Raw genomic sequence first — 16936 nt, forward strand, 5'->3', positions numbered from 1 at the left:
AGCGCGTAAGATGGCGGCGCCCAGTGGGGTTGTGTACTGCGCTGTCGGTAACATCCCCGCCCGCTTTCGCTCGGCCCAGCTCCGCAATTACTTCAGTCAGTTGGTGGAAAGTGATGGCCTCGTTTGCTTCCACTACCGGCACCGTCCCGAGCGGCGACCGGGCTCCCCGGAGGTGGGCGGGACCTGCTGTTGCCTGGTGGCCGTGCGGCCGGGTCGGGAGCAGCAGCTGTTTCGCATGTACGCTGGGAAGCGGTGGGTGGACGAGGAAGGGAACGGGCTGCCGAGCCGCTGCGTCATTCTCCGGATACGGGTCTCCCTAGACACAGGTACTTGCTGATGATGATGATGGGGCAGTTACCGAGCCCACTGTTTGGATTTCTTCATTGTGGTGTTTGTAGGACCAGGATACAATAGGAGAAGGGAGAGGATCTCTGACCGTCTTCAAATCTAAGCTAAAAGCCCACCTCTTTGATGCTGCTTTTAACTCCTAACCCTTATTCACTTTGTTCAGAACCCTTATTTTATCATCCTCACCTTAATATTCCCTTATCTCTTGTTTGTCCTGTTTGTCTGTGCTAATTAGATTGTAAGCTCTGTGGAGCAGGGACTGTCTCTTCATGTTCAAGTGTACAGCGCTGCGTACGTCTAGTAGCGCTATAGAAATAAGTAGTAGTAGTCTTTGGGATTCCGGAATCTTGCTGCTCTGAGATTCCGGAATCTTGCTACTCTTTGTCCTAATCCTTTGTCCTGTTTGTCTGTCCTAATTAGATTGTAAGCTCTGTGGAGCAGGGACTGTCTCTTCATGTTCAAGTGTACAGCGCTGCGTACGTCTAGTAGCGCTATAGAAATGATAAGTAGTAGTAGTCTTTGGGATTCCGGAATCTTGCTACTCTTTGGGATTCCGGAATCTTGCTACTCTTTGTCCTAATCCCTTGTTTGTCCTGTTTGTCTGTCCTGATTAGATTGTAAGCTCTGTCGAGCAGGGACTGTCTCTTCATGTTCAAGTGTACAGCGCTGCGTACGTCTAGTAGCGCCAGAGAAATGATAAGTAGTAGTAGTCTTTGGGATTCCGGAATCTTGCTGCTCTTTGGGGTTCTGCACGGAATCTTGCTACTCTTTGGGATTCCGGAATCTTGCTGCTCTTTGTCCTTATCTCTTATTTGTCCTGTTTGTCTGTCCAAATTAGATTGTAAGCGCTATAGAAATAAGTAGTAGTAGTAGAGGAGGGATGAGAGAAGCCAGGGGAAGCCTAAAGCTTACCCTCTGAAACTAGGTTACCTGGTATGGTATTGGGTGGTGCAAGGACTGCTCCCCCCCCCCCTCAGCACACCCACCCACCCCTTAGTAGTGGTTAAGTGAACCTCCTTCTGGTGACTTTAGGTCAGTCTTCACTTATGGACATACTGTACCATCTTGATGGGTGATGCAGTACAGATGTCACATGGAAGACGGGAACAGAGAAAAAAAAATGAAGGCAGGTAAAGACCATATGGCCTATTTAGGCTGCCCATTCATGCCACCTACTATCCTTTCCTCTCTTCTAGAGGTCTTATGCACTTGTCCTAAGTTTTCTTGAATTCAGATACGGTTTTCATCTCCACTAGCAAGTCGTTTCACAAATTCAGCACCTTTCCTGTGGAAAAGGTATTTTTTTTCAGGTTAATTTTCAATCTATCCCCTTTCACCTTCATTATATGCCCCTTCATTCCAGAGCTTCCTCTCAATTTAAAGAGACTTTCCTGTGCATTTATGCTATATAGGTATTTTAAAACATCACTATCATAACTCCTCTCTCTTGCCTTTTTTCCAAAGTATACATCTTGAGATCTTTAAGTCTGTCCCCATACACTGGTAGGATAAGGGAATAGTAGGGGTGGCAGAGCAGGTGGGGGAAGAGAGGTTGGTGGTTGGGAGGCGAGGATAGTGGAGAGCAGACTTATACGGTCTGTGCCAGAGCCGGTGATGGGAGGCGGGACTGGTGGTTGGGAGGCAGGGATAGTGCTGGGCAGACTTATACGGTCTGTGCCAGAGCCGGTGGTTGGGAGGCAGAGATAGTGCTGGGCAGACTTATACGGTCTGTGCCAGAGCCGGTGGTTGGGAGGCAGGGCTGGTGGTTGGGAGGCTAGGATAGTGTAGGGCAGACTTATACAGTCCGTGCCAGAGCCGGTGATGGGAGGTGGGAAATACTGCTGGGCAGACTTGTACGGTCTGTGCCCTGAAAAAGGCAGGTACAAATCAAGGTAAGGTATACACATATGAGTTTATCTTTTTGGGCAAACTGGATGGACCATGCAGGTCTTTTTCTGCCGTCATCTACTATGTTAGTAGACTTGGGTTTTTAATATTGTAATATGGCTGCAAGAATTCACAGTACATACCAACATAACTGCTTGTGCTTAGTGTTCTACTGTATAGTTCTAGGTTGTGTTACTGATAGTTTGTTCACAACCTGTCATGCAGAGAAAAATGTGTAGGGTAAAGAATTTCTTAGCAGAGTATGGGTCAGTTTGCCTTTTTTTTTTTTTTTTCATATGAAGTACATAAGTATTGCCATACTGGGACAGACCAAAGGTCCATCAAGCCCAGCATCCTGTTTTCAACAGTGGCCAATCCAGGCCAGAAATACCTGGCAAGTTCCCCAAAAATGTACAATATATTTTATGCTGCTTATCCCAGAAGTAAGCAGTGTATTTTCCCCAAGTCCAATTTAATAACGGTCTATGGACTTTTCCATTAGGAAGCCGTCCAAACCTTTTTTTTTTAAACCCCGCTAAGTTAACTGCCTTTACCAAATTCTCTGGCAACAATTTCCAGAGTTTAGTTAAAATTTTCTACGGCATAGTTTAAATGTACCTACTAAATTTATCCTGTTGACAAAAGTTTAAAAATAGATGAGGCAGGTTTTTTTTTCTCTTTAGTTGCAAAGAATTCAAATTAATCTGAGACAGAGAAACCATTTATACTTTGTAATGGAGGAGTAGCCGAATGGTTAGTGCAGTGTGGACTTTGATCCTGGCAACTTGGGTTGGATTCCCACTTCAGCTCCTTGTGACCTTGGGCAAGTCACTTAACTACTACTACTACAAATCATTTCTATAGTGCTACCAGTCGTACGCAGCGCTTCACAATTTAACATGAAGAAAAGACAGTCCCTGCTCAAAAGAGCTTACAATCTAAATCAGGACAGACAGACAGGACAAATAAGGGATAAGGGTAGGACAGACAGATAGGACACATAGGGAAAAGGGACTATTGAAGAGAGGAAGACAAGATAAAGGTTACGAGCAGGTGACAAGTTAGGAATTAAAAGCAGCATCATACAGGTAGGCCTTTAGCCCGGATTTGAAGGCGGCCAGGGATGGAGCTTGACGTAATGGCTCAGGAAGTCTATTCCAGGCATAAGGTGCGGCGAGATAAAAGGAACAGAGTCTGGAGTTAGCGATGGAGGAGAAGGGTGCAATTAGATCTCTGCCTAGTGAACGGAGTTCCTGGGAAGGAGTGTAGGGAGAGATGAGGGTGGAGAGGTAGTGAGGGGCAGCAGAGCCCTCTAGGGACAGAGAAAGTACCTGCTTATAATGTGTACAGCGCTGTGTACATCTATTAGCACTATAATTAGTAGTAGTACTTTGTTCAGTTTACATGCCTTAATTTCTAGAAAAAAATGATGATCTATGTGACTACCTATCAAACATATAAATGGCAAGTGACCGACTCACCTGCAAATGCAAAGTAGAGACTTCCCTTTCTGTCCCGCCCTCGCGTCAAGACGTGATGACGTCAGAGGGCGGAACAGAGAGGGAAACGGAGTCGGACTGTTGGACGCTGCCGCTGGAGCCTGGAAACGAACATCGCGCGCACCAACCTCCACCTTCCCCCCCCATCCCCGCCGCCGCTCCCGCCCCCCTCTGTATCGGGCCCCCTGCACTGACCTGACAGCGCTTCTCATCTCCGTGTGGAAGCGCTGCAGGCAGCAGCAGAGCTTTCACACGGAGATGAGAGGCACTGTCAGGTCAGTGCAGGGGGCCCGACACGGAGGGGGGAGGGAGCAACGGCGAGGAGGGTAGCTGGACATGGGGGGAGGGCATGGTTGCTGGACATGGCGTGAGAGCAGGGCAGAGAGGAGGGTTGCTGGACATGGATGGATGGAGGTGAAAATTATTACATTTTGCAAAACACATACAAATGTAACAAAAATAAAAAAATAAATAAAATAAATGATAGACTATGATGATATGAGCCATTAAACTAGATCTGGCAGAAGTATTAAAAAAAAAACAACCCTATTTTTATTTTTTAGATCCATGCACTTTTCCCTATAAAACCAAAAAGCAACTTCAGAGTAAGAAAGCTACCAGTGAAACGTTTACACAGGCGGACCTGGGGAGGATGCCTGAATTGAACCCCCCAGCACTGATGCCTCAAGGGAATGTTGGGACCCCCGTGAAAGTCTTCCTGGAACTAATCCAGGCCTGCAGACTGCCCCCGAGTATCATCAAGAAACTGGCACTCAAGTTCCCCAAGACGGGTTCCAGCCGGCGCTATGGTAATGTGCCGTTCAGTTACCAGGACTCCGAGACTGTACAGCAGGAGGACCTGGTGTACACAGCCACAGGAGAGGAGATTTCAAGGGGGAAGGAGCCTCACTCTGAGTTTAAGGAACAGAAGCAAACTGATCCCATGAGACAGGAAGATCGAGTGAATTCAGGCAATGAGTCGCATTCTGATGTAAGTACTGGGGGGGGGGGGGGGGCGGTGGCCAAGGAGTTCTGCTGAAACTCTAGCTTCAAAATAAAACCTTATATTTATACTATAGGGTAAATTCGTTTTATATTTGTATATGTTTTCCTTGGATCTAAAGTACTGGTAAATATAGTAACATAGTAAATGATGGCAGATAAAGACCTGAACAGCCTGTCCAGTCTGCCCAACAAGATAAACTAATTTTACATGGTATGTGATACTTTATATGTATACCCGAGTAAGTTATATTTACCAGTACTTTAGATCCAGGCAAACAAATTTAAAGCTTAATATCAGTAGGCTTTAGAGTCGGACAGTAGCAAAATGAAAGAGTTGAAGATTTGGTATACATAGCCCTGGTTTTGTTGGACTGCCTCTTCTAATTCTGGGGCAGCGAGTTCTCTGCCTGTTTGCTATTCCCCTTTCCAGCTTTTATTTGGCACATTTTTGGTTGTAAAAGTGATTTTAGAGCAAAACAAACTGTGGCATTTTTTATCACTTGGCCAAAAATTGAATTTAAGATATTTTAGGTTTCAACAGTTTTTATTAATGAAGCACAAAAATGGTGTTTACATAATGTAAATATCACTACAATCAAACAACACACAGCAAGTACGGAAATTGTACGATATTACTCATCTCCATTAATCTTTTAACTTTATCCCCCCCCCTTTGTACTATTAGCTAACATTTATTCAACAAGGTCTATTAACAGCAATTTCCCAACAACCCTTTCCCCCCATCTTTCCCCTTCTACCAATTGACACCGAATTTAAGATATTTTAAAGCAATGTAGCAGATTCACCTTGCTGCTGCTTCTTGTAAACCCGGGGACAGAACGACAACCAGAATTCTATGCAAAACAAATAGAGTTTATATTCTGTGATGCGTGTGCATCTGCAGGTTTAGGTGGATCTCCCCTGAATAAAAAGATAAGGATCCTCTTGCATGCTTCTGTTAAGTCACACCAATCTCATAAGCCATCCTCCCTTTGGAGAACAAGCCAAAAAATGCTGAAATCTCTGTACGTTTGTCTTCACTGGGAAGTCCAAGGTTGGTTGCCAGTGCTAGGTAGCCTTTGGCTACAGCCTACCTGATACTCTCTCTCTCTCTCCCCCCCCCCCCCCCCTTGAGCAGGATGACGATGATAGGTGTGAGGAGTGGGAGCGGCACGAGGCTCTGCATGAAGACGTAACAGTTCAAGAGCGCACCAAAGAGCGGCTGTTTGAGGAGGAGATCGAGCTGAAATGGGAGAAAGGCGGCTCAGGGCTGGTTTTTTATACCGATGCTCAGTATTGGCAGGAGGAACAAGGAGGTAAAGCTGAGAGCCAGATGCTTGTCCAAACTAGGGCAAGGTCTTTCCTGGGAGTGGTTCCAGTAACATGGAACATCTGGCCCTCGCCAATCAGACCCCGATTTCTCATTTCATCTGAAGCTGAAAGCCCATCTATCATGTATGAGTCGGGGTTCTGTTGTATTGAGGGCATTCCAGAAATTCTCTACAGTGCTGGGAGGTTTACAGCATTTTAGGTTTAACCATGCAGTTACAGATCAGATTTGGGATCAAGCTAATTGAATTTCTTTTGTTCTATTATTGTGCCATGTGGGTCTGTTTTGCTGTACTTTTCTGTTTGGATACATTCAAGATGATATAAATTCAAGCACAGTGTGGAGGAGTAGCCTAATGGTTAGCGCAAGAAGCTGAGAACCTGGGGAACTGGCTTCAGTTCCCACTGGAGCTCAGTCATTTAATCCTTCATTGCCCCAGGTACAAACTTAGATTGTGAGCCCACTAGGGACAGAAAAAGTACCTGCATGTATAGTATATGGAGGAGTGGCCTAGTGGAGGACGTGCAGGACGTCAGACTCGCAGAAGCCTGCGCGGCCACATTGGTGATCTGCAAGGGCCGACTTCCAGTGGAATAGCAACATTCCATGTAGAATCTCAAATAGTAGCAACAGTGGAGGAGTGGCCTAGTGGTTAGGGTGGTGGACTTTGGTCCTGGGGAACTGAGGAACTGAGTTCGATACCCACTTCAGGCACAGGCAGCTCCTTGTGACTCTGGGCAAGTCACTTAACCCTCCATTGCCCCAGGTACAAATAAGTACCTGTATACAATATGTAAGCCACATTGAGCCTGCCATGAGTGGGAAAGCGCAGGGTACAAATGTAACAAATATATAGGTAAACCACCTTGGTTATACCCACAGAAAGGCAGTATATCTAATCCATGAGCCTGTACTGTCTCGGAGGAATATAATGCTGCTCTCATTGCATTGTAATCCGCTTTGAACAGGCTTTCTCCTGAAAAGGAGGAAAACATGCATTCTGTGAAGGGCAGATGAGAAAAGAATGATAGGGCACTCCAGAACCTATGCCCGCTTTCTCTAAAAAAAAAAAAAAAAAAAAAAAAATGTTCAGTCTGAAGAAGAGGGTGGGCAGTTAGGCTGGCATGAAGCACTGCAGGAATGTCACCCGTATTTGCTCTTAAGAAAACCTTTTTGTCACAAAATATTGCTCCATGGTTTCATTGTCTTATCTGAGTCCCTCTTTTTTTTTTTTTCTTCTCTTGGACAGATTTTGATGAACAGACAGCCGATGACTGGGATGTGGATATGAGCATTTACTATGACCAAGGTAATTTGCTGCCATGTCTTACACGGATCATTTTCCTCACTGCTGGGGAGGCCCCAGTCTGCTGCTGCTTTCTTGAGTCCTTCACATAATACCTCCCCATTTATTATAATGAGTATCCAGTTGGTTGCATTCCCTGTGGGTGACAGTGTTCCTGTTTTCTTTATCGTCAGATGCAGGTGATAAGGATGCCAGAGATTTTCTGCAGATGCGGCTGGAGCAGAAACGCCGGGAAGGATTGGAGCCACTTGGGACCTTTGAGCAGTACACTAAGGTACAAAGAGACTCTCTGCCTATGGGAACCTGAGCCAGGAAGCTGAGGACAGCTCGGCTCTATAACTTTTTCTGTCAGCAAGGTCTGAGACCAGATGTGACTTGTAAAGAAGAGATAAATGTGAAGGGAAAGGGATTTAGATTAGTTCAAGGCAAAGAACATTCAGGTACTATATGTGTTTTCCTGTCCACCAGAAGGTTCACAATCCTAAGTTGATACCTGAGGTAACCAAGAGCTGAATTGCAATGTAAACTTGGCGTTCCTGGTTCTTTGCCCACTGCTCTAATGCTCCCTAGTGCAGAGGTCAGAGGACTAGGAGATAGTAAACATTTCTGTCTTCTCTCTCGGCTCAAGAGAAGAGAGAGCACACGTAGGACAGTATAAAGGAATACCCTGAGATTTCCTCTTATGGGATTTTGGAAGGTGATAAACCTGAAGGAAAAAGGACTTTATTTACATAGACAGATATAACATTCCTTGTGACCACCCAGGAAATGGCCTTCACGTTCTGCTTGGTAGGAGGAAGGGTATTGTGAATATATATCACCAAGGGGTAGAAGTGGAATGTGAAGGTAAGATTGCTCTTCTGGAGGGAGAAGGGAGTGGACAAGAACCCCTGTCCCTTTTACCAAAGGTGGAGATCACCAGCAAAAGGCCTGCTGTAGTGTGTGCAACTCAGTCTGTCTGTTTCTTTGTACGAGGGCAGGATAGTTGAAGCCGATGGCTACTCTGCTCACCTCTGACTTATCTTTTTCCCTTCCAGGGCATTGGGCGAAAGCTAATGGAACGGCAGGGCTGGACCGAGGGGCTTGGCCTGGGGAGCAAAGGCTCTGGAATGGCTGAGGCGCTGGACAATGAGGGACAGAACCCAAGGTGCAGGCATGGATTAGGGTGAGTCCAGACTGGGACTTGAGTCCATGTGACTTTAAGGCATATAAACTGCTGAGGGGAGGGTGGGGTTAGGAGGAATGGGTCATATGCAGATAGAGCCTTAAAGATAGCTGGTTATATCGGGCGATATAATTGGGTATCCGCCAATTTTGTTTTTGGTTAATGTGAGAGCAGCCAAATTTGGTAGCTATATTTGGCCACCACAATACGTGGAATAACTTTTGTCCGTTCTCACTTTAAGCGGCCGGCGCTGAATATCGGCGTGGACGGCCAAAATCGAACCGGATATTCAGTGCCGGTCACCGGAAACGGACCGGCATTAAATATCGGGCTTTAGTGCCGACTGCAGGACACAGCCCGGCTATTTCCTGCAGTCTGAATATCGGGGCATTGGTCTTTAGTCCCAGGATCCAGTGATACAAGTGCCGAGTAAATCCAAGGCCCAAGTATTCACCTCATCTCTTTCCCCCATTTACTCCACAGGTACCACGGAGAACGGCTGCAGACCTTTCACACAGCAAAAAAGCTCCGCAGAAACAACGGTATCCTCATTTCTACCGTTTACGATGACCCTTATGACGTGGATGGAGGGGACACGGTGCTCCGGCGCCAGCCAGCTTCCAGCATGAAATACCGACAGGGGTTTCCGTTTGTTCGTAGCTCTGACACAGACAAATGGACTCCCTTGGTGGCCTGTGTCCAGGAAGACTGCAGCAGCCGCTCTGATACGTGACGTGAAGCTCTGTTCTCAAACATAGTGCGATGGAGCCTGCTGCAGCTGGCACTATTCGCTGTGGAACATTTGATTGTTGGACCCGCTGCACTGTGTCCTTGAGCAGCAGCAGCAAAAACTGATTATATAAACCGTTACTCCCAGACTGAGGGCTGCTTACACAGGGCGCAGTATTTTATAACCCAGGCACTTTTTTTATTTTATTTTTTATTTTATTTATGATTTTACAGTATTACATCCATTGCAAAAAAAAAAAAAATGTATTAGATACAGAGAATATATAAAGCACACTATAACATAATGAATATATTGTTCTTATTTCGACCACAATCAACACCACAATATGAGGCAAGAAACTAGGTAAATCAAAAAGTAAAGGAAGAAAAAAACAATTATTGAGTTTAATTTACTCTAATAAGAGGAAAGAACCACCAGTTACTCGCTAGCCGATATAACAGCATTTTCAAAGTGGGATCTCAGGTATGAACATCAGTCTTACCATGTTCTTTTGATTCAATATATATTTGCATTTTCCTGGGGTCAAGGAACATATAATTAACACCTTCAATAGAGACTAAGCATCTGCATGGATATTTAAGAACAAAAGTCCCAGGTATTGCGAGGATTCGTGGTTTAAGCACCAAGAATTCTCGTCTCCGCTTTTGTGTCTCTTTATTAAGATCAGGAAAAATCTGGATCTTGGCTCCAAAAAAAAGTGCATTCATGTGTCGAAAAAACAATTTGAAGACATTATTTCTATCAAACTCAAGAGCAAATGTCACCAAGAGAGTTGTACGTTCGGTAACCACCTCTAGTGAACTCTCGAGGAACTTGGTTAAATTCATATCCGAATGAGATTGAGAAACCGGGGGTTGAGACCGAATTCCAAATATATAACAAGCCCCAGTGATGGGAGGAAAACCCTCCACTGGGATTCCTAGGATTTCTCCAAAATATTTTTTAAGCATATCTTTAGCAGGAATTAACCCAGGCACTTTTTTATTGGTTAAAATGCTCTGTGATAAGTGCAAAAGTACCTTGGTATTCTATTTTATAATTTATTTAAAAGTGGTTTCTTTTTTTCCAAGCATTAAATCACAAAAATCTAAGTTCTCTGTCTTGGTGAAATTTACCTGGCAGTATCCAGGTCAAGTAGTGGTGGAGGTCTGAGGAGGCCAGTAACTTAGCGTACAATACTGGGTGGTGGGTACTGCTTATCCTGGATTTTCTGGGTGCTGGTGCCAGCATTCTCGTTTTATACAAACTCTGTTTTAGCCAGTCTGCTAAATATCATGAAAGCATTTCTTTCTCTAGAGCATAGAGTTTGTAACTTCTGCTGCTGTTTGAGCTTCTTTCCCCTAGTGCAAAAAAACTTTTTATCGGTGACTTGCATTCATACAGGCAGTTAATAGTTCAGTCAAAGTTCTGGTGTCTGCAAATGCAACAGGAAAGAAATCAGAAACCACGTAAAATACAAAGTGAGCCACCAAAAATTTCCCCCCCCCATAGGATATCTCCTCCTCCCCCCCCCCCCCCCAAACCAAACCTCCTGCAATCCTCTGTACCCCAACCAGAAGAATGGGGAGGAGATAAATCCAACAGATATGAACAGTAGTGAAATGCTAGTACAGAACTCCCAAACCAAATGCCTATCCCAGTCCCCTCCCACCTGAGCTTCTTTCCCCTAATACAATGTGAGAATAAGCTGTTTGTATTTCAGGGCTGTGGATAAATCCCAAAATGTCCAATACGTAGCTTCAGCCAGAGCTTGGAGACCATGCAAAGTTCAAATTTTAAATCATTTTTATTGATATACAAAGTGCTATACAAAACATGATGGCAGATAAAGGCCAAATGGCCCATCCAGTCTGCCCATCCTCGTAACCATTAACTCTTCATCAAAAGTACAATGCATGAAGACAAATCAATGCGGCAATACAATTGAGTAAGAAGTAGACAATTTGAATTAGTCTTGTTAACATCACAAACAATGTAGGTCCCACAAAATACAGACAAAAAGGGGCATCCTATATAATAATTTGGACCGCTGCACATCCGTCTGGCTGCCTGGGTTCGTAACACAGTTCCTATTGGTCCTCCATGGGGATGTCACAGGGCAGACCAATGGGAAGTGAGAGGGAAGGGAACCCAGCAGCAGGCACCGGAGGTGAGTAAACAATCGCCTCCCTCCCCTTCGAGTTGCAGGACGCCCGCCCCACTCCTCTCCAAGTTCCACGCTCCCCCCTCTCCGAGTTCAGCGCCCCCATGCCTCCCTCCCTCGAAGTGCAAGCAGGACCTGTCCGACAGCCCCTCGCCTTCCTGCGTGCCAGCTCTAATTTAAAAATTGTTACCTCGGGGTCCGGCGTCAGAATTGAAGGTGAGCGGCGCTACAGACTGCCTTCCCATCTGTCTGAGCTCTGCTTCTGGTCCTGCCCTCATTTCCTGTTTCCGGAAAAATCCTCTTCTGCTTTCTGATGGCAACACATGGTCGAGGAGATGGTACTCTACTAGTCCACAGTGCAGGGGAAGCAGCCGGCCAGATAGTAAGATAAATCATAACAGAATCACAAACAAATCTCTGGATATAGACCTTTACATATTTTACCAGTTCCCAGAGCTGAACTAAAGACTCTCAGGGCTGCTATGTACGTGTCAGCATTTTGTTATGGTAATAAATACTCTTATTTCTACTTCAAGGCTGCAGCCTCCTGTCCTGGCTCATTTAGTGCTGCCTTCGAAGAAAGAAAGCAATCTATCTCAGTGGCCCTGAGACCAGAAATGAAAAGAAATGCAGAACTCAGAACAAAATTATCCATAAGCCTAAGCGTGGAAGCTTCTCACATTTACATGGCATAGGGCATTTTTTAATGCTTTTATTTTACATTGTCAACACATGGCTTTTAAATTATAGATTTGCATAATATATTGGACTAATGCATATTAACAAATATTCAGAGCAGTGTTCAATGGCATATGTTCCTGCAATTGGAGTGGCCTAGTGGTTAGGATGGTGGACTTTGGTCCTGAGGAACTGAGTTTGATTCCCACTTCAGGCACAGGCAGCTCCCTGTGACTCTGGGCAAGTCACTTAACCCTCCATTGCCCCATGTAAGCCGCATTGAGCCTGCCATGAGTGGGAAAGCGCAGGGTACAAATGTAACAAAAATAAAATAGATACTATTGGAGATTCTACATGGAATGTTGCTATTCCACTAGCAACATTCCACGTAGAAGGCTGCACAGGCTTCTGTTTCTGTGAGTATGACGTCCTGCACGTACGTGCAGGACGTCAGACTCACAGAAGCAGAAGCCTGTGCGGCCACATTGGTGATCTGCAAGGGCCGACTTCTACATGGAATGTTGCTAGTGGAATAGCAACATTCCATGTAGAATCTATAGAAATCAAACAAAATAAAACATGGAAAAGAAAATAAGATGATACCTTTTTTATTGGACATAACTTAATACATTTCTTGATTAGCTTTTGAAGGTTGCCCTTCTTCGTCAGATCGGAAATAAGCAAATGTGCTAGCTGACAGTGTATATAAGTGAAAACATTCAAGCATTACTATGACAGTAAAATAGATACTATTGGAGATTCTACATGGAATGTTGCTACTATTGGACATTCTACATGGAATGTTGCTATTCCACTAGCAACATTCCATGTAGAAGGCTGCGCAGGCTTCTGTTTCTGTGAGTCTGACGTCCTGCGTACGTGCAGGACGTCAGACTCACAGAAGCAGAAGCCTGCGCGGCCACATTGGTGATCTGCAAGGGCCGACTTCTACATGGAATGTTGCTAGTGGAATAGCAACATTCCATGTAGAATCTCAAATAGTAGCAACAGTGGAGGAGTGGCCTAGTGGTTAGGGTGGTGGACTTTGGTCCTGAGGAACTGAGTTCGATTCCCACTTCAGGCACAGGCAGCTCCTTGTGACTCTGGGCAACTCACTTAACCCTCCATTGCCCCATGTAAGCCGCATTGCCATGAGTGGGAAAGCGCAGGGTACAAATGTAACAAAAAAAAATGTATATATGGATCTTGTAGATAAATAGTTTTCAAAAAGTAACTACAAAGTACAAGGTCTACAGGTAGAAAAGTGCCCATAAGCTTTGTGCCTTTCTGAGCAGGAGGTAGCAGAACTGGGTAGAACAATGCAAATATATACACATTGTTTCCTCCTCCATCTAAACCCTCCCCCACTTCCAAAAAATGCTTCTTTTTAATCTGGCTAAATGTCTTCCCATTAAGAAAGTCCATGTGTCCTTTTAGCTACTTTGAGAGCCAGGGTCAGGTGTCTGTCCCCGCCCCCTCCACCACCACCAGCAAAGAAGGAGGAAGCCCAGGACCTGAGCAGTACAGTTTCCTAGGCCTCTCCCAAGAAAGAAGTGAAAGATGACCTGTAAACAGAGTTGTAGAAATGGCTGCCTCGATTCCCTGTCACCCAGAGCCCAAATTTCTCTACCATCATGGCAGAACTGTTGCCACAAAAGCCCAATGGCAAAAATGATGTGAGGGAGTATTGGCTGAGGGGAAGGGGCTAACTGAGACAAAAGATCGCTGGGGGAGTTGGGGGAAGAGACTGATTAAGGCCAAAGAGGGAAGGAAGAGTACACAGATTTATACTCCATACCATGGTTATCAATTCAGTCCTTGGGATAAAACCAACCAGTAAGGTTTTACAGACATCCACTGTGAATATACATGGGACAAATCTGTATCCACTGGCTGCACTGTATTGAAATCAATCTCGTGTATATGCATTGTAGATATTGTGAAAAGCCCAAATGGCTGGCAGCATTGACATCCTGGTTAGGACTGTGTTTCTTTTGTTTATTTGTATATATTTTTGAAAACTTTAATAAACACATTTGAACTTAAAAAAAAAATACAGCAAGATGCAGTAGGTGGTAATGCCAGAGTGAGGCTTGAAATGCATGAGAAAAGCTACTGGAGCGTCAGAATGAGGCTTAGAATGCATCGAGAGGCAGTCAAAACACTACTACTACTATCTACTACTTATCATTTCTAAAGCCACTGGAGTTAGTGAATAATACCCAAAAAAAAAACCGCGCACACTGCAGGAAAGTAGCCCAAGAATTATAATCACAAAAAATGTCCTGCAGCCAATTAACTCGCAACACTGATACAGCAGCGAAACCAGGGGCGTAGCCACGGGTGGGCCTGGACGGGCCCAGGCCCAGCCACTTTTCCTTCAGGCCCGCCCAGTGCCCACCCTAACAAGCCCCAACCCAAGCCATCTTTTCCTGCCTCTTCTGCTGGCTCTCCCCATCCGCGTGGTCTGTTTAATTTTAGTCCTTGAAGCGCCGTTCTCCCTCCAGGACTGCACCGGCGATTCCGATAGCCTTCTGCCAGTGTGCATCGTCGGGGGCGGGGCTTCTCAGGCGCATCCCACCTCAGGACGTGCCTGAGAGGCCCTGTCCCCAATGACGCACGCTGGCAAAAGGCTATCGGAATCGCCGGTGCGGTGCTGGAGGGAGAACGCCAGAACGGCGCTTCAAGGACTAAAAATAAACAGACCACGCGGACGGGGAGAGCCGTCAGGAGGGGATGGCGAAGGGAGAAAGCGCTGCCAAGGTAGGCAGAGGGAGACAGAAGAAAATGTCGGGGGGGGGGGAGGGAATATTTTAAAATTACTGTGTAGGGGTGGGGTTGGGAACAGCCCACCCAGGTTAATGCAGGGCCCGCCCAAAATGGCAGGTCTGGCTACGCTGCTGAGCGAAACAACAGCCCTCAAGATGTATGCGCGATATTAGTCAATAGGAAACCGGAAGCAATGCTGCATCAGAGCTGCCTCCCAGCTCCCACCAAGGAAGACAGCATGATGCACAGGGCTGATGACAGTCTCCACCCAAAGATGCTTTTAATTCTCCCTCAGTAGCTGCCACCATCTTGGTACATCCAAAACACGGAAACTTTTAGGGTGACAAGCTCCGCCTACTGGCTTCAGCCCACATGATGCCTTCTATTATCAAACCTCCTTGGCTCCACCTGCAAGAGCCTTGACGTTTCAGAACTGAGCTTGTTGTCTCACTTCAGTGTCGCCAGTGGGTGGGTTTTCCAGCCAAATTGGGCTAGTTTGAAATGGTAGAGGTGCGGCTTGTGTGTTGTTGTTGGGGGGGCTATTTTCTTGCAGTGTGTGTGTTTCTTTCTTTTTTTTGGGGGGGGGGGGGGATACTTACTATTCAAGGCGTGCTGTAGCTGTCTCTTTGTGCACTTTAAAGCCTCATTCTGGGGCTCCAATACTTTCTCGCGTCATGTTCCAAGCCTCATTCTGGAGATCCGATAGCTTCTATCTCTCTGTATTCCAAGCCTCATTCTAGAGCTCCAATAGCTTCTCGCTCTGTATTCCAAGCCTCATTCTGGAGCTCCAATAGCTTCTATCTCTCTGTATTCCAAGCCTCATTCTAGAGCTCCAATAGCTTCTCGCTCTGTATTCCAAGCCTCATTCTGGAGCTCCAATAGCTTCTATCTCTCTGTATTCCAAGCCTCATTCTGGGTCTCCAATAGCTTCTCGCTCTGTATTCCAAGCCTCATTCTGGAGCTCCAATAGCTTCTATCTCTCTGTATTCCAAGCCTCATTCTAGAGCTCCAATAGCTTCTCGCTCTGTATTCCAAGCCTCATTCTGGAGCTCCAATAGCTTCTATCTCTCTGTATTCCAAGCCTCATTCTGGGTCTCCAATAGCTTCTCGCTCTGTATTCCAAGCCTCATTCTGGAGCTCCAATAGCTTCTATCTCTCTGTATTCCAAGCCTCATTCTGGGTCTCCAATAGCTTCTCTCTTGTTCCTAGACTTCACACTGGTAGACGGTAGCCGCTCTTCAACACATGCGGCCTGCAGCCCAGCCGCCTGGAAACGGAGCTTGGAAGCAAGAGAACAAGGTATAAGAACAAACTGACTCATCTGTGGTTAGTTCTCTCTGCTCTCTTGCCCCCTTTCATATGCAGAATTGGGAAGCAGGCTGATCTCAGTGTCCGGTGAGGTTAAATGCAGATTGTGCCTTCAGGGCTTCACTGTATTCACCGTTCTTTGGGTGGAAATGTTGTTTGTAACACCAGAGACTTACCTTTAAACATACTTACAAATATTTGGGGTTCGGTGTAGATGAAAAACGGCGTTAGCTTTTAGTTTGGTCTGAAGTAATAATGGGATTTATATTTTGGTTGCCCCAGGTATGGAAATGTTTTGTGCGTTTGTCCTAGAGTGCTGAATGTGACAAGCATATTTTCAACAGTCTAATTTAAAGGGACCATATATTACTTGTGTGGGGATTAAAACATTGTTCGATAGATTATCCCAAACACCTAATATCAAATCACTTTTATGTATATCTAATATTCTCACAGTGTGCTTATTTATAAATCCATCAAATTAAATAAGCGGGGATCTTCAGAATTTTTAACAGCGCAACCATCCAAGAAATAATTTTTCAATATAATGATGGTGCTGTTCACCTCGTCATGGATCAACCCACATTCCTCCTAATTTTTCTTTGTTTTTCAATATTTTCAGTAGTTTCTTAAACAATAATCTTTAGAGTGAATAATCATAACTTAGCTTTTTAGCGGCTATAAAGCAGCATTAGTTCTTCAGATTCAAACCTCTGCCGACTTGGCCAGGTTTCGAATTTCTTCGTC

General features: G+C 45.3%; 2 protein-coding genes across 4 annotated transcripts in view; both read left to right on the plus strand.

The window, feature by feature from the left end:
• GPATCH3 (G-patch domain containing 3) overlaps positions 1 to 16936 on the plus strand; it is a 22884-nt gene continuing 5948 nt past the window's right edge. Inside the window, exons 1-7 of one of the 2 annotated variants that reach the window (XR_003943780.1) lie at positions 1 to 326; positions 4298 to 4725; positions 5878 to 6055; positions 7319 to 7378; positions 7549 to 7649; positions 8413 to 8540; positions 9024 to 9367. Coding sequence is in view for 1 of the 2 variants with exons in the window: in XM_030218448.1 (XP_030074308.1) it covers positions 11 to 326; positions 4298 to 4725; positions 5878 to 6055; positions 7319 to 7378; positions 7549 to 7649; positions 8413 to 8540; positions 9024 to 9273 (1461 nt within the window). In the remaining variant the exon portion in view is untranslated. Of the gene's footprint in view, positions 327 to 4297; positions 4726 to 5877; positions 6056 to 7318; positions 7379 to 7548; positions 7650 to 8412; positions 8541 to 9023; positions 9498 to 16936 lie in introns of those variants that run through there. The other variant, XM_030218448.1, reaches the window with a different exon arrangement.
• The window catches only part of GPN2 (GPN-loop GTPase 2), a 16611-nt gene continuing 15753 nt past the window's right edge, over positions 16079 to 16936 (plus strand). Inside the window, exon 1 of one of the 2 annotated variants that reach the window (XM_030218450.1) lies at positions 16079 to 16207. The gene's annotated coding sequence lies outside the window, so the exon portion shown is untranslated. The remainder of the gene's footprint in view (positions 16208 to 16936) is intronic. The other variant, XM_030218449.1, reaches the window with a different exon arrangement.

The sequence above is a fragment of the Microcaecilia unicolor genome, chromosome 11, assembly GCF_901765095.1.
Source record: "Microcaecilia unicolor chromosome 11, aMicUni1.1, whole genome shotgun sequence".
Classification (NCBI taxonomy): domain Eukaryota; kingdom Metazoa; phylum Chordata; class Amphibia; order Gymnophiona; family Siphonopidae; genus Microcaecilia; species Microcaecilia unicolor.